A 24288-nucleotide genomic window follows, 5' to 3' on the forward strand; every position below is an offset into this window, starting at 1 on the left:
GCCAGCATCTTGCCCCCAACAATCTGGGTCTTCATTTTACCGATCTTGGAAAGATGGAAGGCTGAGTTAACCTTGAACGAGTTAGAATCGAACTCCTGGCAGTGGGAAGAGTCAGACTGCAATACAGCGTTCTAACCACTGTGCCACTGTGGCTCGTGTGGGAAATGACTAGTGGTCATTTACTTAGGAATGCTGAAGTTGTGGCAGGTTTGGGGGGAAAAAAACTTAATGGACATGGAAATATTCTGACATTTCCTGCAAAGAGAAGGAGGAGAGGTGTAATTTTGCCACAGGATGATATCAGCTTCTATTATAATCGGTGATAATAATAGTCAGGTTAATAGACTAGATATCAGCATTCTGTTCATTTATCAGAGTAAATGTGAGCTTTTTAAAAAATATTCTTTTATCCCACTTTTTTATTTGTATGAATAACTCAAGGCGCTGAATATACTTAATATTCCTCCTATTTTCTTCACATTCACCTTGTGAGGTGAATTCAGCTGAGAGAGAAAAAGTGACCGGCCCAAAGTCACTCAGACGGCTTTCATGCTTAAAGTAGGATTAGAACTCACAGTCTCCTGGTGATTAGCCCAAAGTCACTAGCTGACTTTCGTGCTTAAGGTGGGACTAGAACTCACCTTCTCCTGGTGATGGGCCCAAACTCACCCAGCCAGCTTTCGTGCCTAAGGTGGGACTAGAACTCACCTTCTCCTGGTGATGGGCCCAAACTCACCCAGCCAGCTTTCGTGCCTAAGGTGGGACTAGAGCTCACCTTCTCCTGGTGATGGGCCCAAACTCACCCAGCCGGCTTTTGTGCCTAAGGTGGGACTAGAACTCACCGTCTCCTGGTTTCTAACCTGCTGCCTTAACCATTAGACCAAACTGGCAATAGATTCTTTGACAGAGTTCATAAAATGGAGTCAGCATGAAATAAGTATAAACTGATTGCTGATAGTCTGGAACATCTACTTTATATATGTTTTCTGTTTGTGAATATTTTGGTTGATATTGTATGGTTTCTTGGGGTTTGACTTTTGATTGCGACAAATAGGGGGTTTTCATAATTTCTGTGAATAAATGTTAGTTTCCTGGAGAGGGGGAAAAAAACATGTTTTATTGAAATGATTTATTTTTTTGTCTGTGTTCTGAATACCTTCATTGGCACTTTTAAAGTAAGATGTGCTTCAGACTTCTTTAACACTTTCAAACACTGCCTTCCTTAAATGCACTGCTACATTCATTAGGGTGACCATTTTTTCCCCGCCCAAAAAAATATTTATACTTTCTTCAGTGACACAGTTAATACAGTTACGATTCTCTTTAAGGGCCATTGTCAAAGAGATTCGCCCTCCAGCATTTATCCAATAATTCTACTCCAGCAAAAAATTACTTCATATACAATCATAACGGAACCAATCATGACTGGAGATTTAGAAAGAAAAATATGAATTGTTTTATTACATCTGCCTTGTTCTAAATTACAGGTTTTAAGATTTGTAGAAATAATTTTCATCTTGTTGGAAAATCTAGGACGGATCTCTTTCTTTGTTATAGCTACTTTCTTTAGGATAAAACTGCTGGGTTTTTTTTTTCTTATCTACTCTGATTATTTATTGACAGAATCCTATGAAGAGTTCCCAGTGTGGTGATATATACGTCCTCATAGATTTTGTTTTACATTGGGTTATCGTATACCATCTCATCTCTCTCTTAATTTTCTCTTTCGGCTTTTGAATTATTGGCTACATCCCTCATTCCCCAAATCTTACTCTTAAAACTTTTCTTATTTTGCTTAAAAACCATCATCCGTCTTAAGAAACATCTGTGCGATATCCCATTCCAAAAAACAAAACAAAACACGTTAATTGCAGCTTTATCAATTCTAAGTCCCGCTAAACTACTTCAGATCCTTTCTTTTCATCTTTCATTTTATTGTCTCAAATTCTTCTTCAAGAAATATCTGGATCAAGGGTTTTTTTTTAAAAAAAAAATAACATTCCTTGACATCAAAAAGGACTCTCCACATTAAAATCCCGGAACGGTGCTGCTTGTGAAGTTTTTTTTTTGGTTAGCCAAATCAGCGATTCGTGTTTTTTTTTAAGAAAGTTCAGAAAGTGAAGTTTGTACTAAGTTCAGAAATTTCATTATCTGTCATTTCCTATTCAAGCCAAGCATTAAACTAGGTCTCCCAAGTTATTCTTCCACCTGTAATATTTGCTCGAGGCTTTGATGTATTAGTGTTCTTTCATGGTTAAAGACAGGTCTTCCTTTTAAGGCTCCCTAAGAGTGATCGGTAGGAAAGAAAGAAAAAGGAATAAAAATGCCATTGCTTCAAATCTTTCTTCCATGTTTGGGACACCTTTTCAACTCCAATTGACAGCAGTCTAAGTAAGGAATAGCTTATTCGGGTAGTCCTTGGCTTACAGCCGTTCATTTAGCGACCGTTCGAAGTTACAACAGCACTGGGAAAAGAGAGCTACCACCTAGTCCTCATATTTATGACAGTTGCAGCATCCCTGGATCACGTGATCACCATTTGTGACCTTCCCAGCCAGCTTCTAACAAGCCAAGTCAATGGAGGAAACTGCATTTTTCTAATGGGCACCTGATTAACAACCACCGTGACTCGCTTAACAACTTGGGCAAAAGAGGTTGTAAAATTGGATGCAACTCACTTAACAACTGCCTTGCTCAGCGATGGAGATTCTGGTCACGATTGCGGTTGTAAGTCAAGGATTACCTGTATGCCGTAACCCTTATTGATTAAATCACTAATTTGTTTTAATGACAAAAGCAGCTCTCAGTTCTTAACACCTAGTGCAGGGGTAGGCAACCTTGGCTCTTTTATGACTGGTGGACTTCAACTCCCAGAATTCCTGAGCCAGCCATGCTGAGGGGAAAGGGGGAGGTTTCCAAGCTGAGCCATGCTGGCTCAGGAATTCTGGGAGTTGAAGTCCACAAGTCATAAAAGAGCCAAGGTTGCCTAACCGTGGCCTAGGCCGCTTTATGACTCGTGGACTTCAACTCCCAGAATTCCTGAGCCAGCCACGCTGAGGGGAAAGGGGGAGGTTTCCAAGCTGAGCCATGCTGACTCAGGAATTATGGGAGTTGAAGTCCGCAAACCATAAAAGAGTCAAAGTTGCCTATCCCTGGCCTAGGACAAATATCAACTACTGATAAACTGAAAACAAATTTCAAAAAAATAAAACAAAGCAGAAAGCCCACATCCCTTTAAAAAGTCACCCCACTACGCCTGAAAGTTTCTCATAACATCCTTGTCCCCCTTCCTTTTTTGCATATAAATGACTATGTTGTATACAGATAGTCCTCGACGTACGACCACAGTTGGGCGCGAAATTTCTGTTGCCAAGTGAGACAGTTGCTGAGTGAGTTTTGTCCCATTTTACAACTTTTCTTGCTATGGTGGCTAAGCGAATTATTTCAGTTGTTAACTTTGTACCATGCCTGTTAAGTGAACCTGGCTTCTCCATTGACTTTGGTTGTCAAAAGGTCGCAAAAGATGATCACGTGACCCCGAGACGTGGCAACCGTCATAAACATTGGCCAGTTGCCAAGTGCTCAAATTTCAATCACATGACCATGGGGTTGCTGCAAATGTCCTAAGTGTGAAAATGGTCCTAAGTTACTTTTCCTAGGCTGTTGTAACTTTGAACAGTTGCTAAACAAACAGTTATAAGTTGAGGACTACCTGTATACAGGCCAGGATGCAGTCTTTTCTCGAAAGTTGGATTCCTTCAGTTGTAGCTCACCTCCAAAAGTTAACCTATCAATACAGAACCCACCAGGATGGACGCCAAGCCATTTTCTTAGTCCAAGGGGGTTTGTTGTTGTTTTTTTGCAATATCTATATAGTTAATCTACCCCAAGGACTTGAGTTAGTTTTATAACAGTACACTTAAATATATCCCTGTTATTCTACTTAAGGACCATTGGTTAAGCTCCAGTTAAACTGATTTATTGCTCATGCCTATTCACAAGAATCTTCTAGTCAAATAATGATCAACACTAAATTGATACTAAATAAGAGTTAATAGAATTCAGGAGGAGGTTGGATTTAAACCCTTTGTGGGAACAAAATGACTCCAGGCTGATGACTCTTTTGACTCTGCCCCCCCCCCAGGCTCTGCCTGTCCTCCTACAGTACTCTTTGACATTATGTACTGTAAAAGTACTAAATCTGGTTGCTGTTAATAGGTATTATACCTTTTAGGAAAAATATAAACAAGAATTCATCTTAATAAGGAAATAAATTCTACACTCATTAAACAACAACTTTTTAACTAAAACAACAACACAGCTCCAGTTTCTCAGAAATCCCTGAGAAAGGTGTACAATTCTAGCTGAACTAACCCAAACCTTTTGCATTAACACATTGATTAATTGACTATATCTGAACTGAGTTCATGAAATAAGCCATAAAAAAAAATCAAATGGCACAATAAAATGGATGAAACAGTTTTAATAGTAGAGGAGATAAGTCAATGCAAGTTTTTAAAATATTATTCCGTTCATTCAGTTGTAATGTCTGATTGAATAACCAGCTCATTAAGCAACATCTTATGTTTTGTATGCTCTTGAAAGAATAAAAATGATTATTAGGAGAGAAAAAAATGGATCGTGGACCAAAATTATTACGTTAGCAAGAAGGCATAAACGGAATGTAATAAATGATTTGCCCACTGGTGTTTCTTAGAAAGGAAACCTAATGCAACTTCACAATGATTACATGCAAAATATTACATTATTATTATTATTATTAGCCACCCAGAGTCATTGAAACTTGAGTGACTAGAATAACAGACTAATAAAGTTGAGTAACATACACGTTTCATAAATTATTATTGATCATTGTTGCTCCTACAATTCTTCAGCACAGCTCAATATTTAAAAAATAAAATAGGTCCCAAATGCAGACTTAATATCAAAAGCAAAGAACAAGTTTTTTCACAGGAACATTTTTGTAAACTGTGATGAGCAGATCTAAATAGTGAAACAAAGCAAAATAATCAGAAATCACAGGGAACATTATTCAACACTATGTCCGTAGAGATCCACGTGCATATTTTTGTAACAGAAACTTCTTTGACTCAAGAATTCCCTAGAAGTGGAAACGGCCTTAAATATTGTAGTAGACGAAATAAAGGAATTCACGATGAATTACCCACCAAGTGGAAAATCAGAACTTTGGGATTATAATACTCTAATACTCTAATAACTCTATTTTTCCCCCCTTCCTTTCCACCTCCCCATTAATGTTAATTTTCCTCTTTCTTCTGGGGCTATCCAGAAAACCAAAATGAAGCCAGCTGCACAACTAGGCCATCTCATTTCTGTTTAAAGGAAATTTAGAGACCAAAAATGTTTGCTAACTTCGTTTGGATTTAGCAGGCCCGTTTTATCTATCTAAGGGACGCAGTGGCTCAGTGGGTTAGGACGCTGAGCTTGTCGATCAGAAGGTCGGCAGTTTGGCGGGTCGAATCCCGAGTGCCGCGTAGCAGAGTGAGCGCCTGTTACTCATCCCAGCTCCTGCCAACCTAGCAGTTCGAAAGCACGTAAAAATGCAAGTAGAAAAATAGGGACCACTCCGGTGGGAAGGTAACAGCGTTCTGTGCGCCTTTGGCGTCTAGTCATGCCGGCCACATGACCACGGAGACGTCCTCGGACAAACGCTGGCTCTTCGGCTTTGAAACAGAGATGAGCACCGGCCCCTAGAGTCGGAAACGACTAGCACGCATGTGCGGGGGAACCTTTACCTTTACCTTTATCTATCTATCTATCTATCTATCTATTTATTTCTTGTGAAAAGATGTTTTCCTTCTGGTAAGATGACATTGGACTAATCTGACAAACTTGAAAAGAGGGATCGCCCGTGTCTCCCATTTGTTGACATCTCACGTTTGAAGTGTGCTTTGTAAATCAGTGGCTTCTGTTCACTTACTCCCTCAGCACAGCCTAGCAATATCCATACGTCAGTTTTAAAAAGGTTCTCGGCTGAGCACCACACCACCCATCACTGTTGGAGAAGAGGGAGATTCTCTTTTTTCCCCCCTGTTGCCATCGTTTAGCTCGGAACGATTTACTATCAAAGATCGCTTCAGCTTTCTCGTCAACAAATGCTATTTAGTTCTCATATGCAGGCGTGCCTGCGTACACACACTGAGAATATCTGTAGCTCAGGGTTGAACTGTGGGGGTCTTTGGTGGTCTCTGAGCTTGGTGGAGAGCATTTAACCAGAAATGGCACGTGCTCCATCACTGGAGAATTTTTAAGAAGAAACTGGAGAGCTATTTGTCTGAAATGGTATAAGGTCTCCTGATTGAGCAGCGGGTTGGACTACTAGTAGATCTCCGAGATCCCTTCCAACTCTGTTATTCTGGGGCGTTTTTTTCCCCCCCACACGTTTCATTACCAAACTGGGTAACATCATTGTCGTCTTGTCTCCTTCGTTGTAACATTATCTGCAGTGTGTTTTTTTTTACAATGGATGGTTTAATGTTTTTCAGTGTTTTTGTGTTGTAAGCCGCCCAGAGTTTGCTGGATATGAGATGGGTTTGGATGTTGGATATTCCAGAAAGAAAGAAAGAAAGAAAGAAAGAAAGAAAGAAAGAAAGAAAGAAAGAAAGAAAGAAAGAAAGAAAGAAAGAAAGAAAGAAAGAAAGAAAGAAAGAAAGAAAGAAAAGAAAATGAACATCATAACGCTGATGAGGTTGCCTAGTTTGGTAATGAAACTTCTGCAAGGAAACCACCAAGTTCAGAGAGCACTAAAGACCCCACAGTCCTCCTCCACCACCTCCTCCTCCTCCTCCTCCTCCTCCTCCTCCTCCTCCTCCTCCTCTCAAAAAAGCCCGCTCCCTTCTGGCACTGATGATGTTAACTAGTTTGGTAATGAAACGTCTGCAAGAAAACTACCAAGCTGAGAGAGCCCCAAGGACCCCCCCCCACACACACACACCAGTGTTAAATGCAGTGTTGGAGTTAAGAAGTCATGCCGGGAGCAGAAGAGGCGAAGCCATCACGTTAGCATCTACAAAACTGGAATTAAAAGGGAGAATGGGAGAGATTGTTCCCTGTGGATTCAGCCTTAGCTTTTTTTACATGATGCATCTTTCTTTATCCTGATTAAACAGACCTTGAGATCTATCACCAACTCAAATCTCAAATCACATGGACCGGAAAGGAAGTTAAGCTTTTCCCCTTCCAAATGAATTCACATGCAAAAGTGGCTTCAGGTCTTTTTCATACGACGGATCTGTAATATTTTTCAGATTCACCCATCCGTGACTGAGCTAAAATAACAGTCAAGCAGTCAGGCTCCCAGTCACGTCATTGATGGCTGGGTGATGTGTAAAGATGCCATATGTTGCTTCACAGAAAATTTTCTTTCTTTCTTTCTTTCTTTCTTTCTTTCTTTCTTTCTTTCTTTCTTTCTTTCTTTCTTTCTTTCTTCCCTTCCTTCCTTCCTTCCTTCCTTCCTTCCTTCCTTCCTTCCTTCCTTCCTTCCTTCCTTCCTTCCTTTCTTTCTCTTTCTTTCTTTCTTTCTTTCTTTCTTTCTTTCTTTCCCACATTTTTAAATCGGTTATCTCCCTCATCCAGAGATAGAAGGAGGCAAGACCAGTTTTGCCTCCTGAGTTAGGAGCAAAACAGATGATCATTTATGTAGAATTGTGGTCCTTTTAGATGAATAAAACACAGGTAGTCCCTTGACGTATGACCAGAATTGGGAACAGAATTTCTGTTGCTAAGCAAGGCAGTTGTTAAGTGAGTCACGTCCAGTTTTACAACCTTGTTTTGCCACAGTTGCTAAGTGAATCACATGGTTGTTAAGCAAATCTGGTTTCTTCCCCATTAACCTGGTTTGTTCAGAGCCAGCTGGGAAGCTTGCAGATGGCAGCCACATAGTCCTGGCATGTTGCAACTGTTGCAAATACCGGCAAGTTGCCAAGCCCCCGATGTTTGATCAGTGGGGATGCTGCAATGGTTGTACGTGCGAGGACCAATTGTAAGTCCTTGTTTTCAGCGCCATTGTAACGTGAAACAGTCATTAAATGAATGGTTGTAAGTCAAGGACTACCTGTGTGTAGTATCAGTGGTCTCTGCAGCAAACTGCCACACCACTAACCCGGTCTGCCATTATCCAGCGAGTGCTACCGTCATATCATGATCTCCTGAAGTCCCATGTGCAAACCACGTCCTCCACTGCTCCTGTTCTCTTGCAGAAGGACTAGGGGGGTGACATGACAGCAGTCTTCCAATATCTCAGGGGCTGCCCCAAGGAAGAGGGAGTCAAGCTATTCTCCAAAGCGCCTGAAGGCAGGACAAGAAGCAACGGATGGAAACTAGTCAAGGAGAGAAGCAACCTAGAACTAAGGAGAAACTTCCTGACAGTTAGAACAATTAACCAGTGGAATAACGTGCCTCCAGAGGTGGTAAATGCTCCAATACTGGAGGTTTTTAAGAAGAGACTGGACAGCCATTTGTCTGAAATGGTATAGGGCTTCCTGCCTGAGCAGGGGGTTGGACTAGAAGACCTCCATGGTCCCTTCCAACTCTGTTGTTCTGTATTCAGATGCTCACGTGTAGCAAGAATCAGAGGAACACCCAGATTTTGCACACAATGTGAGACTGCAAAAATGAAGGCCACTCACTGCCCAGCAAGTTACACTCCAGTCAGACAAAAGCAGTCTTTAATTTAGCACCACTCTACAGGTAGTCCTCGACTGAACAGCTACAACTCTGCCCGGCATTTTTTGTGGCTAAGCGAGAGTGTGAAGTGAGTTTTGCTGCATTGTGCAACCTTGCTTGCCACCGTTGTCAAGAAAATCGCTACGGTTACATCGGGAACACGGTGGTTAAGTGAATCTGACTATCCCCGCTGACTTTGCTCGCCAGAAGTTCACAAAATGGGGAATCCCTTGACGCCGGGACTACTGGAAACCGTCATCAATACGAGTCAGTTGCCAAGAGGCGGAATTTCGATCACATGACCAGGGGGATGCTGCCACAATCGCAAATGTGAAAAGACGCTCCTAAGTCCCCCCCCCTTTTTTTAGTACCGTTGTAACTTCGAATGGAACTGTTGGAAGTCAAGGACCACCTGTCCTCCCCCACCCATCGTTCCCGTCCCTCCCCTTTCTCATCGGCAATCTTGGTTTTGATGTGCCTGTGCTGAGGGAGCAAGGGAGAGCATTGCTAAAACAGGGTTACTCACCCTGGAAGTCCCTGAAAAGTTGTGGAGCCTAACTCTTTCAGCACACAACCCCGTCCCCTTCCATTTCCTCTTTCCCCTTCCATTTCCTCTTCCCCTTCCCGGGCCCAATCTCCTTCCTCCTGCAATAGGGCACCCTATTTCTCTTGCTTCTCGCTCCCTCTCTCTTTTTCTCTCTCTCACACACACACTCTTTCTTTTCTGTATCTCTCGGAAATCAGCCTGGAGTTCAAAGCACTTTCACTACCTTTTATGAGGTAGAGTGTGATGTCATAGATGGGGGCAGGGCTAGTCAACTTTCTACCCACCTAGCCACCTGTGCTGAAGGAGCAACGGTTGCAAACGGAAGTGGGGACTCTTCCATGGTGAGTAAACCTTCTTTCTAAAGTATACCTTTCCGTGCAGGTGTAAAAACGGGTTCCGATTGTAAGGGGCGTTACTTATTTCAAGAGGAGGGAGTTAGCTGAGTCCCTAGCGGTGGGGCGATTTCAAATTGCTGGGAAATCCCAGTCGGCCTTGTTTTGGGTTTAAAAACACTTGCTTTGGGCTTGAAACGAGTCTCTGACGTGCAGGTTAATAACCCCAACATTTAAATGAAGGATCTAAATTTAGGGCAAGAGGCTCTCCCCGATCAGGCCAAAACGTTTGCTGAAGAAATTTAAGGGAAAACAATATTGAAAGAAGTAGGGCATTTTTTTTAATGGTGGGTGCAATATGTTTTAACTGAAAGATGCAGGGCATTTTTTTAATTGGGGGTGTATTTTACTCACGGGTCTATTCTCTCACCCATATATTGTAGCTAGCAGATACTGGATTCAGTTATTGAGATATAGGGTTGCTGGTTAGTTCTGCCCCCCCCCCCAATTTGTGCGATAAATCAGGTGCTATAGGAGAAGAGCAGGCAGAGCTGGGTGTGGAGTTAACTCCGTCATCAGCTTAAAGTCATTAAGTTGCCACAAGCAGTGCAAGTCCATCCCACCCCCCCACCCCGTTAAATTCTGTTGACCCTTATCCGGCGCAGATTCAGATTTGAACTTTGGTTGACTCGATGACGCGGTGGCTCAGTGGGTTAGGACGCTGAGCTTGTCGATCAGATGGTCGGCAGTTTGGCAGGTCGAATCCCGAGTGCTGCGTAACAGAGTGAGCGCCTGTTACTCGTCCCAGCTTCTGCCAACCTAGCAGTTCGAAAGCACGTAAAAATGCAAGTAGAAAAATAGGGACCACGACGGTGGGAAGGTAACAGCGTTCCGTGCGCCTTTGGCGTCTAGTCATGCCGGACACATGACCACGGAGACGTCCTTGGACAAGTGCTGGCTCTTCAGCTTTGAAACGGAGATGAGCACCGGCCCCTAGAGTTGGAAACGACTAGCACGCTTGTGCGGGGGAACCTTTACCTTTACCTGACTCGATGAATGTCGGGCGCAAAGGATCGAGACCTTACGTTAAGCTTCAGGTCAGAAGATCCATTTGCTCAAGCCCATACAAAAGAACCCGGTCGAATAAAGCTTAAATCCGAATCGGCGCCAGATGTATGAGGATCAGCAAAATCTTCACCTAGGCATGTGAATGTCCTGTAGCTTGACTCAAGGCGAGTGCAACACATCGGGTCATGAGCGTTGTGTAGGCCATCAAAAAAACAAACAAACATATCTGCCTTTAGTGATTCTATCCAGCTCTCCCCCCCTCCCCCAATTGAAATGGGAATTGCAAATATGGCATGATTAGTATCACTGATTATGGTTACGATGATGATGATCATCAGCAACATACTGATTTTTCCCACCAGCTGATAACTGTAGAAATGTACATATGGTGCTACCCAACAACACCGGTTTGAAGGAATGAAAGCTTCTTTCTCTGTGCCAATTGAGAATTGCTTCAGGCAACTATAGTAATGCATGGTCTAGTGCAGAGGTAGGCAACCTTGGCTCTTTGATGACTCGTGGACTTCAACTCCCAGAATTCCTGAGCCAGCACAGCTGGCTCAGGAATTCTGGGAGTTGAAGTCCATGAGTCATCAAAGAGCCAAGGTTGTCTACCCCTGTGTGTGAAAAAGGAGGTTCCATCAGACCCCATGTAAACCAGTTCTGGAGGTGAAGTTTAAAAGACTTTTTTTTAATCCTTGTTAAATTCAGTGGGAATTGTATGTATCTTACAAAAAAAAACACGGTTCTTTGCACAACTTATATACTGCCCTTCCCAGACAAAGGATTTTTGAGGTGGTTTGTCACATACAGTAACGACATAACTTCTCTAAACTTTAATTAAAATAAAACCCATCAGAGGATCAGAGGCCTTCTGCCTCCAGCTAATGGGTGAGACCGGTCCGTGTTTATTTTCAGGCAACTACAGGTTGGCACAAAATGTGCCCTTCTAATGGCAGTGACAAGCTAAGGAACCTCTACGTTGATTGTTTTGGGGGATATTGTATATTGTACTTCACTGATCTGGTACTTTTCCCCCCCTTTCTCTTATTTAATTTATCTATTTTTTTGGGGGGGCGGTGCCTTTCAGTTAATCACTGCAGTTTTCTTGTCAAGGTGTTTCTCCTGACCCAACCCAGAAGTGATATGCCATTGCCGTCTCCTTTCTATAGCCGACAGTCAATCAGCTGGCTTTCATGCCTAAGGCAGGACTAGAACTCACCATCTCCTAGCAACTGGCCCAAAGTCACCAATTGGCTTTTATGTCTAAGGTGGGACTGGAACTCACCATCTCCTAGCAACTGGCCCAAAGTCACCAATTGGCTTTCATGCCTAAGGCAGGACTAGAACTCACCATCTCCTAGCAACTGGCCCAAAGTCACCAATTGGCTTTTATGTCTAAGGCAGGACTAGAACTCACCATCTCCTAGCAACTGGCCCAAAGTCACCAATTGGCTTTCATGCCTAAGGCAGGACTAGAACTCACCATCTCCTAGCAACTGGCCCAAAGTCACCAATTGGCTTTCATGTCTAAGGCAGGACTAGAACTCACCATCTCCTAGCAACTGGCCCAAAGTCACCAATTGGCTTTTATGTCTAAGGCAGGACTAGAACTCACCATCTCCTAGCAACTGGCCCAAAGTCACCAATTGGCTTTCATGCCTAAGGCAGGACTAGAACTCACCATCTCCTAGCAACTGGCCCAAAGTCACCAATTGGCTTTCATGCCTAAGGCAGGACTAGAACTCACCATCTCCTAGCAACTGGCCCAAAGTCACCAATTGGCTTTTATGTCTAAGGCGGGACTAGAACTCACCATCTCCTAGCAACTGGCCCAAAGTCACCAATTGGCTTTCATGCCTAAGGCAGGACTAGAACTCACCATCTCCTAGCAACTGGCCCAAAGTCACCAATTGGCTTTTATGTCTAAGGCAGGACTAGAACTCACCATCTCCTAGCAACTGGCCCAAAGTCACCAATTGGCTTTTATGTCTAAGGTGGGACTGGAACTCACCATCTCCTAGCAACTGGCCCAAAGTCACCAATTGGCTTTCATGCCTAAGGCAGGACTAGAACTCACCATCTCCTAGCAACTGGCCCAAAGTCACCAATTGGCTTTCATGCCTAAGGCAGGACTAGAACTCACCATCTCCTAGCAACTGGCCCAAAGTCACCAATTGGCTTTTATGTCTAAGGTGGGACTGGAACTCACCATCTCCTAGCAACTGGCCCAAAGTCACCAATTGGCTTTCATGCCTAAGGCAGGACTAGAACTCACCATCTCCTAGCAACTGGCCCAAAGTCACCAATTGGCTTTCATGCCTAAGGCAGGACTAGAACTCACCATCTCCTAGCAACTGGCCCAAAGTCACCAGTTGGCTTTTATGTCTAAGGTGGGACTGGAACTCACCATCTCCTAGCAACTGGCCCAAAGTCACCAATTGGCTTTTATGTCTAAGGCAGGACTAGAACTCACCATCTCCTAGAACTGGCCCAAAGTCACCAATTGGCTTTTATGTCTAAGGCAGGACTAGAACTCACCATCTCCTAGCAATTGGCCCAAAGTCACCAATTGGCTTTCATGCCTAAGGCAGGACTAGAACTCACCATCTCCTAGCAACTGGCCCAAAGTCACCAATTGGCTTTTATGTCTAAGGCGGGACTAGAACTCACCATCTCCTAGCAATTGGCCCAAAGTCACCAATTGGCTTTCATGCCTAAGGCAGGACTAGAACTCACCATCTCCTAGCAACTGGCCCAAAGTCACCAATTGGCTTTTATGTCTAAGGCAGGACTAGAACTCACCATCTCCTAGCAACTGGCCCAAAGTCACCAATTGGCTTTCATGCCTAAGGCAGGACTAGAACTCACCATCTCCTAGCAACTGGCCCAAAGTCACCAATTGGCTTTCATGTCTAAGGCAGGACTAGAACTCACCATCTCCTAGCAACTGGCCCAAAGTCACCAATTGGCTTTCATGCCTAAGGCAGGACTAGAACTCACCATCTCCTAGCAACTGGCCCAAAGTCATCAATTGGCTTTCATGTCTAAGGCAGGACTAGAACTCACCATCTCCTAGCAACTGGCCCAAAGTCACCAATTGGCTTTTATGTCTAAGGCAGGACTAGAACTCACCATCTCCTAGCAACTGGCCCAAAGTCACCAATTGGCTTTTATGTCTAAGGCAGGACTAGAACTCACCATCTCCTAGCAACTGGCCCAAAGTCACCAATTGGCTTTCATGCCTAAGGCAGGACTAGAACTCACCATCTCCTAGCAACTGGCCCAAAGTCACCAATTGGCTTTCATGTCTAAGGTGGGACTGGAACTTACTGTCTCCTGGTGATTGTCTTAAAATCCCCAAGCCAGTTTTCACACCTAAGGTGAGGCTAGAATTCATAGTCTCCTGGTCATTGACCAATGTCACCCAGCTGGCTTTGTGCCTAAGGCAGAACTCACAGTCTGATTCCCCCCCCCCCAACCGCTACACCAAACTGCCTATCGTAGTTACATTTAACCACCTTATTTCCTTTTTCTAGCAAACCGGAGTGGTGAAAAGTCTTCCACTGCTTTTTGCCCTTGCCTTTCTGTTAGCCCTGCATGCCAAACGTAACTTATTATTAGCAGGGCTTTTTTTGTAAAAGAAAAAGGTGCCGGAACTCACACATGTCATACAACCCGCCTTGCCTACCCTACAAGGTTCCATCCAAGAAAAGGTGCCGGAACTCCGTTCTGAGCGTTCTATGAGGAAAAAAAGCCCTGATTATCAGTATAATTATTTTTATTGTTTCAGCGGGCAGGGGTTAATTAATCATTTCACCTTTGAATCCCACTGTTCCTCTGAAGACTTTTTTTTTTCCTTGTATGTCTGGAGAAGATCAAAGAGAATCATTCACTCTAGCCAAAAGGCACCCTAAGGAATTGCATTCATCAGGAAAACCTGAGCCCCCAAATACCCCGTCCCAAGTTAGTTAGTTCAACGGAGAAACCATGCAAATATTTTCCAATTGTCACTGGAATAAGTATCCCGCTCCAAATGTACAGTTTGTTTGTTTTTTTGTAAATATACCTGCCTTCCTTTCTAGACCTTGAGAAAGTCTCAGACAATTAGATTTTAGTGGTCTTTTTCTTGAGCGATTAGCAACTTCATTGTAAACGAATCGCATGCTCGCATTCAAAGGAGGATTATTAATATACCCCCCCTTTTTTTCCCCCACACAAAAACGCTGAAAAGCCCCAAGTTGCTTTAGACCTGTTGGATCCTCTTTTGTGGGATGAAAAGCTGTGAATTAAAAAAAAAACCGGGCGGAAAAAATGGACGGGATTAGTTTCCTTAAAGGGAACGCAGTAGAAGAAGTGGATAAGTCAAGGGGTTTATTTCCGTTTTGTTCCTTATTCCTTGTTATTATTCCGCTTGCTTCCTGCCAACCTGAGGCACGTTAGCCCGTCAGAGCCAGTCTTAGGAGTTGAGCGTGTAGCTTCGTGAGAGAGCTTGCTTGAAAATAGGCCCTATTACTCTGAATAACTAAGTTGTGCCTTTGAACCTTGGAAGAGAGAGTTGAAGACCCAAATTGAGACATCCGGCATAAATAGTTGCTAATTAATGGGTAGGGAATGAATGGGAAGGAAATGACCAAAGGACCGCGGATCAGGAGAAAACTCCCCGCTCCATTCTTCAAAGAATGCCTTTCATCAAGGTCATATGCAAACTAAAGTGGGGATGTCACATCAGGCAATGCTCATTAATTTTAGACAATGAGAAAGGTAGAGGCTGTAGGGATAGAAGCATGACCAAAGTTTGGGGTGTTCCGTAATTGGACAGGTGGATATAGCTTTATCAGCTTTGCACGGTCTGATCCCAGTACATCAGTGAAGCTCAATTGTACATCGAGAAGTATCTCTAGATCCATGGGGGCAAATCCATGGCATGTGTGCCACAGGTGGCACGCAGAGCCCTCTCTGTGGGCACGCGTGCCGTCGCCCCACTCCCAGGTCTTCAGTTGGCTTTTATAAAACCTTTTCACTTTAGGCCGCCACCACCGCCGTCATGTGCAAAAAAAAGGTTCAATCAATCCATCAATTTCAACTTCTTGCGGGGAAAAAACACGATCTTGCAAAGTTGGAATTGATTGACCTTTTTAGTCCCACCCAGTCTGCCGTTACCACCGCAGCCACGCCCACCCGATGGGCCACACCCACCCGATGGGCCACGCCCAGCCGGCCCCCGACGATACAAAAGTGGGTTTGGGGTTGCAGTTAGGGCACTCGGTCTCTGAAAGGTTCGCCCTCACTGCTCTAGATACTCCATTGAGAAAGACTTGGGATGTTAATGTTAATGTTAATTTTATTTGTATACTGCCCTTCTCCCGAAGGACTCAGGACGGTGAACAGGGCACATATAAAATACAGGATACAAAAGTTAAAAAAAGAATTAAATACAAGGCCCAAGCTAAAACAATAAATAATAATATAAGAACCACAATAAAATCCCAACCCATCCCCCATCAGGCCAGGCCGGCTTGTTCGAATAAATGGGTCTTCAGATCGCGTCGGAAGGAGCGAAGGTCGGGTGCCGTCCTGCCCTCTGGTGCTTGGGAGAATAATTTGACCCCCTCTTCTTTGTGGCAGCCCCTCAAATACTGGAATACTGCTATCACGTCACCCCTATTTCTTCTTTTCTTTAGACCAGCCAAACCCAAGTCCTGCAGCCATTCTTCATATGTTTTAGTCTCCAGGGCTTGGATCATCTTAATTGCTCTTCTTTAAACTTTTTCCATGGTCTCAACATCTTTTTTGTGATATGATGACCAAAATTGGTTGCAGTATTCCAGGTGTGGTCTCACTACGTTTTTATACAGCGGTGTACAGCGTTGCCTTAAAAGTCTCATCCAGTTCAAGCTTTACTCCTGATGCCTTTGTGAACAAATCCCTGTGGTTTTCTTGATTGCAGCGTGGAAATTGTGGGATCCTTGGTGTTCTCTGGACTTGGCTGTTCTCTCGCAGACTTTCCATTACCCAACTAGGCAACATCATCAGGGCTAGGAAAGAGTGGCTTATCCTGTCAGTGTTGGTGAGAGCGTTCTTAGTGGTTCCCTGATTACGTTGATTACCGTTGGGTTGTTTGTCTGAGCTGGTAGTTCCTTGATTCGAATAGTGTTTACTTTTTTTTATTGTTGTTCCAGTGTTAATTTTGGCGTTAATCTGCATTGATTAACCATGAACACCACTCCCACCAGCTCTTAACAGGGCAAGTTATTCATATATAAACAGAGTATAAACTCCACTTCCTTCTAGCTCTGATGATGTTATCTAGTTAGGTAATAAAAATACCCAACCAAGGACTCCACAGTCGTCGTTGTCATCCTCCTCCTTCTCCTCCTCCTCCTCCTCCTCCTCCTCCTCCTCCTCCTCCTCCTCCTCCTCCTCCTCCTCCTCCTCCTCCTCCTCCCTCCCCATGAATCCCAGTGCCTTCTAGCATTGATGATGTTACCTAGTTGGGTAATAAAAATACCCAACCAAGGACTCCACAGTCGTCGTCATCATTCTCCTCCTCCTCCTCCTCCTCCTCCTCCTCCTCCTCCTCCTCTTCCTCCTCCTCCTCCTCCTCCTCCTCCTCCTCTTCCTCCTCCCTCCCCATGAATCCCAGTGCCTTCTAGCATTGATGATGTTACCTAGTTGGGTAATGAAACATCTTCAAGAAAACCACCCAGCTCGGAGAGCACCAAAGGCCCCACAGTTCAGCCTTGAGCTACAAATATTTTCTTCTATCAGTAGTATGGAAGTTATTTGTCCTGGTCTTTTTCTGAGATTTTTTTTTTTAAGATCTTTCTGAGTAACCTACCAGCCTGAATTGGCACATCCACATATCAACCAAGCCAGAGCCTGGTTAGCATTTGAAACCCGTTAAAAATCAGCCAGCTGCTGCTTCTCCATGTCCTGTCATCCTTCTCCTCATGTCAGAATTAGAAATACGGAGGTGGTTATTTTGAGTGTGCTTTGAATAATACAATGCACAAATCTGGTGTCTGTTTTCCAGGCACATCTGCTGTCTCTTCTGCCCCCAAAGAGTAGCTTTTGTTCAGCTCCAATGAAACAAGACATCCATATAATTTCCTTATGTTTACTTCATTACCTTTATTTTCATTACCAGGACTTAGAAAGTCCTTTACAGACCAATTCTGGGATATGGATGGATGGAGGGATGCTGGGTCAATTTGATTGATAGATAAATATATTTCCACATCAGAGACGTCTTCCTATGTAACATAGTATTTTTTAATCAAATACAGGTGAGAAAGTTTATAACTACTCGCAGACCTCTTATGTAAGGGGAAGAGAAGGGATCAGATATTTCTGATATATTTTTCAGCATTCAGCCAGAGCGGACGTTTTATGTTTAATGTCCGTGTGAATGATATATTTGTTGTTGGGGGTTTTTTGCACATACATGCTTTTTTTTCCCTTGTAGTGCCTGATGGTTGTTAGTTTGTTTCTTCTTTTCTTTGCTTGGTATTTTAACTTTAGGTATAAATTTTAAACAAAAAATTGAACAAAGAAGCCCAGGTTCACGTAGAGTTTGATTAATCAGGTTTAGCATCAAGAAATAAAAAGTTAGGTTATAAAGTCTTGGAAACTGAGCCGGCCAAACGTTCACTTTCATTGACGCCTGGATTCCTTGAGGTAGGTCCTCAAAGAACTGCTCAAACTTCTTCTTTTTTCCCAAAATGGGAAACTCAAAGGCTAACTAGCCTTGTCCAAGGTCTGAACGGTCCGAGGGTGGGAAATGCTCCTTTTTCTTTCTCAGCCTCCATGAGTTCTCTTACATCAGGGGTGTCAAACTCAATTTCATTGAGGGCCACATCAGCATTGTGGTTGCCCTCGGGGGGCCGGGTGGGTATGGCCAGGGTGGGCGTGGCCTACTGGGTGGGCGTGGCTAGAGTGCATATGGCCTACTGCAGACATGTCAAACACAAGGCCCGGGGCCAGATCCGGCCCGCGAAGTGGTTTCATGTGGCCCACGAAGCCATCCTGGAAACAGTGAGGGAACGGTCCCCGCTGTCTTGGCCCTGGCCCAGAGACCCTCCTTCTGTCAGAGACCCCCAGATCTCTCCCACTCCTGCCCAGGCCCCCATAGGCACCCTTGATGCCAATGATGTACAGTAGAGCTGGCCATGCCCACCCAGTAGGCCATACACACTCCAGCTGCGCCCACCCAGTAGGCCACGCCCGCCCTGGCCATACTCACCCGGCCCCCCGAGGGCAACCACAATGCTGATGTGGCCCTCAATGAAATTGAGTTTGACACCCCTGGCCTACTGGGTGGGCATGGCCAGCTCTACTGTACATCATTGGCATCAAGGGTGCCTATGGGGGCCTGGGCAGGAGTGGGACAGATCTGGGGGTCTCTGGCAGGAGGAGGGTCTCTGGGCCAGGGCCAAGGCAGCGGGGACCGTTCCCTCACTGTTTCCAGGATGGCTTCGCAGGCCACATGAAACCACTTCGCGGGCTGGATCTGGCCCCCGGGCCTTGTGTTTGACATGTCTGTCTTACATAGTCCACTTGTGGTAGGTTTGTGCTGCATGCCTATTTGCAAATAAGGAGTAACTTCATCAGTTGGTATTAGCCCTTTAAGCTCTGAAGAGGTGTGTGTGTGTGGGGGGGGAAGTATCTATTTTTCCCATTATACTCTTCCAGGGCATTAAAAGCTACAAAAGAGGCTCTTCTAAAAAAAAATGTCCCCAGGGTCAAAGAACATGTTTTGGCATGTGGGAAAGGACACTTTCTCTACTTCTTTTGCCAGTTTGGTTTAGAGGTTAAGATACTAAGCCAGAAACCAGGAGATGGTGAGTTCTAGTCCCACCTTAGGCATGAAAGCCTAAGGTGACTTTGGGCCACTCACCAAGAGTCTGGGAGTTCTAGTCTTGCCTTAGCCATGAGAGCAAGCTGGGTGAGTTTGAGCCAATCCCCAGGACACCGTGAGTTCTAGTTCTGTCTTAGGAATGGAAGACAGCTGGGTGACCTTGGATCGGTCCCTCTCATTCAGCCCAGTCCACCTCACAGGGTTGTTGTTATGGGGAAAATAGGAGAAGGAAGAAGTAAGTTTGCTGCCTTGAGTTATTGATAAAAATAATGGAAGGAAGGAGAGAGAGAGAAAGAGAAAGAAAGAAAGAAAGAAAGAAAGAAAGAAAGAAAGAAAGAAAGAAAGAAAGAAAGAAAGAAAGAAAGAAAGAAAGAAAGAAAAAGAAAACGTATGGATGGACTCTATCAAGACTTATCTCTGCCTCCTTTTCAGCATTTCAAAATTCATTTCAAAAACAGTCACATCTATTGACAGGCTTTTAAGGTTCGAGAGTAAAATAATGTCACCTGTCATTATTGTTAATATCATTTGGATTCTGCTTTCTTTTCTTTTCTTTTGAAATAGCATTAACGGCCTAGAGTACTCACTAGAGAAGAAAGGCAGGGATTAAATAAAAATAAAATGAACAGTGGCCTGTCTGCAGATGGAGCTGGAAGTGAATACCTCTTCACTCTTGGCGGACGAGCACGGGTTCAAACACATCTTCCTTACAGAAAATAAATTAAACAATGATCTCCCAAACTCTGCAAATAGGCATTGCAGCAGGTTCTTTCGATTCCTTCCCGCTTGCCTAATCCGACACGGCCATCCAAAACTCCTTACAGAGCTTCTGTTTTTACAGGGAAGATTTGAGTAAATTGCTATTTGCTCTCTGCAATGGTAAATGTGCTTATTCAAATGTAAGCCGATAGAATTCATTGTGGCTTATTCCCAGATAAAGCACCTGTAGGGTTTTTTTTTTTTTGCCCTTTTAAAGGAGAATCGAACACCACAAACCGAATCGAAGACAGCACTGATTGCCTTTCTAATTTTATAGCAACATGCCGGCAAAAATTCCTCCTCCCCGGTTTACACGATTTATAAACAGAACGTCATCAATTCAAACGCCTTCGTAATGTGCGCCCTCGGTTGCCTACCTCAAAATTTTATTCACAGTTGGTGATTAAACCAAATTCCCGAGGTCTTGGATCCAAAGGGAATCATCGGATCTAACACCTAGTATCGGGAAGACATTTGTTAAGGTGGTTAATTTCTCATTATCGAGTTGTCTTTCTGTTAATTGGTTGTAAAAAGCTCAGATCTTCCAGTATCTGGAGGAAAACAAATTGTCCATCGATAAAATGGATTTAAATGACTATGTCTAAGAAAAGTCCCTAAAGATGATAGAAACCGTGTGAAACAGAGGTGGGGGGGGAAGGCCCAACTCTCTTGACTGTGGCTGCACATAGCATCATTGAGCACACTTTGAGGCATCAGTTTGGTCTATTTTGATTTAACACAACATCTTGATTTGGAAAAAAACACACCTAGTTACACCCTCTCAAGTCAAAGTAGGATATTGTGGACCAGCCAAGTGTCTTTGTTTTTTCCAGCAAGAGACCTCTGCACGTACAGAGACACTGGCTTTGAATGCCTGGATCAAATATGGTGGTCCAGCACTAGAGGGTTTTAAGAAGAGATTGGACAACCATTTGTCTGAAATGGTACAGGTAGTCCTCAAGTTGCAACCCATCAAAGTTACAACAGCACTGAAAAAGTGAACTGGGCCATTTTCCCCACTTCTGGCCGTTGCGACATCCCTGTGGTCACGGGATCAAAATTCGGGTGCTTGGCAACTGACTCATATTTATGACGGTTGCAGTGTCCTGGGGTCACGTGATCCCCTTTTGCGATCTTCTGATCAGCAAAGTCAAGAGGGAAGCCAGATGTACTGACTAACGCAAGAATGACCGTGATTCACGTAACAACCGTTAGCAAGAAAGGTGGCAATATAGGGCAAAATTCACTTAACAAATGCTTCACTTTGCAAGAGAAATTTTGGACTTAATTGTGGTCGTAACTCGAGGTCTACCAGGATAGGGTTTCCTGCTCGAGCAGACTTTCCAAGGTCCCTTCCAACTCTGTTACTGTGTTATGGCACCTGGAAGGCGAGGCGACCATGATAAACCAGGATCAATACAATTAGCAAAGCTTTACAGGTAGTCCTCGACTTACGAGCACAGTTGCAACCAGAATTTGCATTGCCGAGCAAGGTGCCTGTTGTGATTCAGTGTCAGCCTGTGCTCCCAGCAGCTAAGTCTGAGGAATTTGAGGAGGAGGAGGAGGGGTTTGGAGAGCCTTCAGTGTCGGAGGGAGGCTGTGATGCACTACAGGACTCTCAGCCTGGCCCCTCCAATCATGTTCCTCATGAGGCTCAGCTGTGTGAGGAGGAGGTGTCGGACTCAGAAGAGTCACAGCTGAATCTGTTCAGAGACACTAGAAGCAGAAGGCAATCCAGCAGAGAAGAGCCGAGAAAATCAATGAGGCAACTCAGTGAGAGGAGGAGAAGGGAGTGAGAAGCCACGCCTTGGGACTGATAATAAAAGGGGAAGGTGTGGGTGGGGCTGGTTGCTGAAGGCAACAGTTTGGAGACATTCTAAGGGAATCCTGATCTGTTCTTGATACTTCTGTTTCATTCCTGTTTGTTGACTCTTGTTTGATATTTTGATTCAGTTATTGAAGGAAATATTCTGTTGCTTTTTTGTTTGAACTGTAAATAAATTTGGGTTGGGTTTTTCCAGCCTATTGACTGTAAAAAGGAAAAAGAGGTTGTCCCTGACACACAAACAAGGCCGGTCGTAGGCTGGAACAGAACAGTGCCACAGGTGGCACGCATAGCCCTCTCTGTGGGCACGCGCGCCCTCGTCCCAGTCCTATGCCTTCCGCTGGGTTTTATAAAACCTTTTCGCCTTAGGCCTCCGCCGTCATGTGCAAAAAAAAAAAGGCTCAATCAATCAATTTCAACTTCTCACGGAAAAAAAAAAGATCTCGCAAAGTTGGAATTGATTGATTGAACTTTTTAGTCCCACCCAGTCTGCCGTTACCACTGCAGCCACGCCCACCCAATGGGCCACGCCCACCCGGCACCCGACGATACATAAGTGGGTTTTGGGTTGCAGTTTGGGCACTCGGTCTCTAAAAGGTTCGCCATCACTGACCTATGCCATGTCACCCCTAGTCCTTCTTTTCACTAGACTAGGCATACCCAGTTCATTTCCTTTAGGAAAAAATATGCAGAAATTACTTATTTAGCAATCAAGAAGGGAAGCTTTCACATTACTGAGGTCCGGGCCTCTTGTTAAGCATTAAGCAGGCAGCGGGGCCTACTTAAAGTGAAATCCAGAAAGAATTAAGTAATTGAGGTCAGAGCGAGGAGCTTGTTATTTTGGGTCTTAAGCAAAACAGAGAGTCCGCACTGCACAAGGAAGGGAAAAGAAGAGACGAGCCTGTCCAAGTAAGCCTTATTGTACTAATGACAGGTAGTCCTCGACTTACAACCTCAATTGAGCCCAAAATTTATGTTGCTAAGCGAGACGGTTGTTAAGTGAATTTTGCCCCATTTTACGCCCTTTCATGCCACAGCTGTTAAGTGAATCAGTGCAGTTGTTAACGTTAGTAACACTGCAGTTACGTGAAATCTCTCTTCCCCGTGGACTTTGCTTGTCAGAAGGTCACAAAAGGGGGGTCACATGACCCCAGGACACTGTAACCGTCATAAATATGAGTCAGTTGTCAAGCGTCTGCATTTTCATCACGTGGGCCTTGGGGAAGCTGCTACAGTCAGAAGTGTGAAAAACGGTCATAAGTCACTTTTCTTTTCTTTCTTTTTTTTATTGAAAAGTTTTTCCAATACATTTTATCTTTAACAACAATAAGTCACTTTTCTTCAGTGCCGTTGTAACTTTGAACAGTCAGTAAAAGTACTGTTGTAAATTGAGGACTATGTATATTTTGAACATAAGAAGCATATGGATTTTTTCCCCTTGTTTTCAGACCTTGCTGATCCTCTTTCCTGCCTTATATCTTACAGTACTGAAATAAAAGCAAGACAGTCTCTGCCTTGCTTATCTTCTTTTAGCTCTGTCCCTTGGGTGCCCAGATGTCAAAACTCTTGCACAAAATTGTCCATGGAAATTGTTGTGTGAGAATGTGACTACCGTGGCTGGTGACATTTTTCCCGTTGCTTATCTACCTCTTATGCTTGTCTCTGCTCGTGATCCTGTCCTGCGATATGTGGGATAATGTTAAAACGTCAAAAGAGAATAGGTCTACAAATGGAATAAAAAATTTCGCTAAACTGTTGGTCGAAATCTGGGGGGATGAAAAATAGGTAATGAGTGGTCCAAATTAGGTGCAGCTCGATTCGAAAAACCCCGACACAGTTCATAGATTAGAAAGCTTTAGTTGGTGGGGGAAACCTATTCGATTTTATTTTTGTTGATTTGGGGAGCTATTAAAAACTCGGGCAGTCTCTACGCTTACGTTTTTAAAAATTAAATGAAGAGACGGATCATTGCTCAAATGAGAAAGAAGACCATTGTATATTATTGGGAATAGTGCGCTGCAAATGAGAAGAGAAAATTGAAAGGAATAAGAAGCAAATGGGATTTGCAAAGCAAAAGCTATTTATGCATCCAAGGTCCCACTATGAGTGCAGGCTACCCAACTAATACTGGTACGCCTTGACTTATGACCATAACAGATCAAAATTTATGTTACTAAGTGAGACAGTTGTT

General features: G+C 43.9%; 1 protein-coding gene across 1 annotated transcript in view; it reads left to right on the plus strand.

The window, feature by feature from the left end:
- Positions 1-24288, plus strand: part of LOC308671223 (catenin alpha-2) — a gene marked incomplete at both ends in the record, with an annotated part of 512303 nt that overhangs the window by 478530 nt on the left and 9485 nt on the right. Inside the window, one exon of the mRNA XM_081333323.1 lies at positions 9451-9594. Coding sequence (XP_081189449.1) covers positions 9451-9594 — 144 coding nt within the window. The remainder of the gene's footprint in view (positions 1-9450; positions 9595-24288) is intronic.

Source organism: Vipera berus (assembly GCF_964194415.1).
Source record: "Vipera berus genome assembly, chromosome: 7".
NCBI classification, from domain to species: domain Eukaryota; kingdom Metazoa; phylum Chordata; class Lepidosauria; order Squamata; family Viperidae; genus Vipera; species Vipera berus.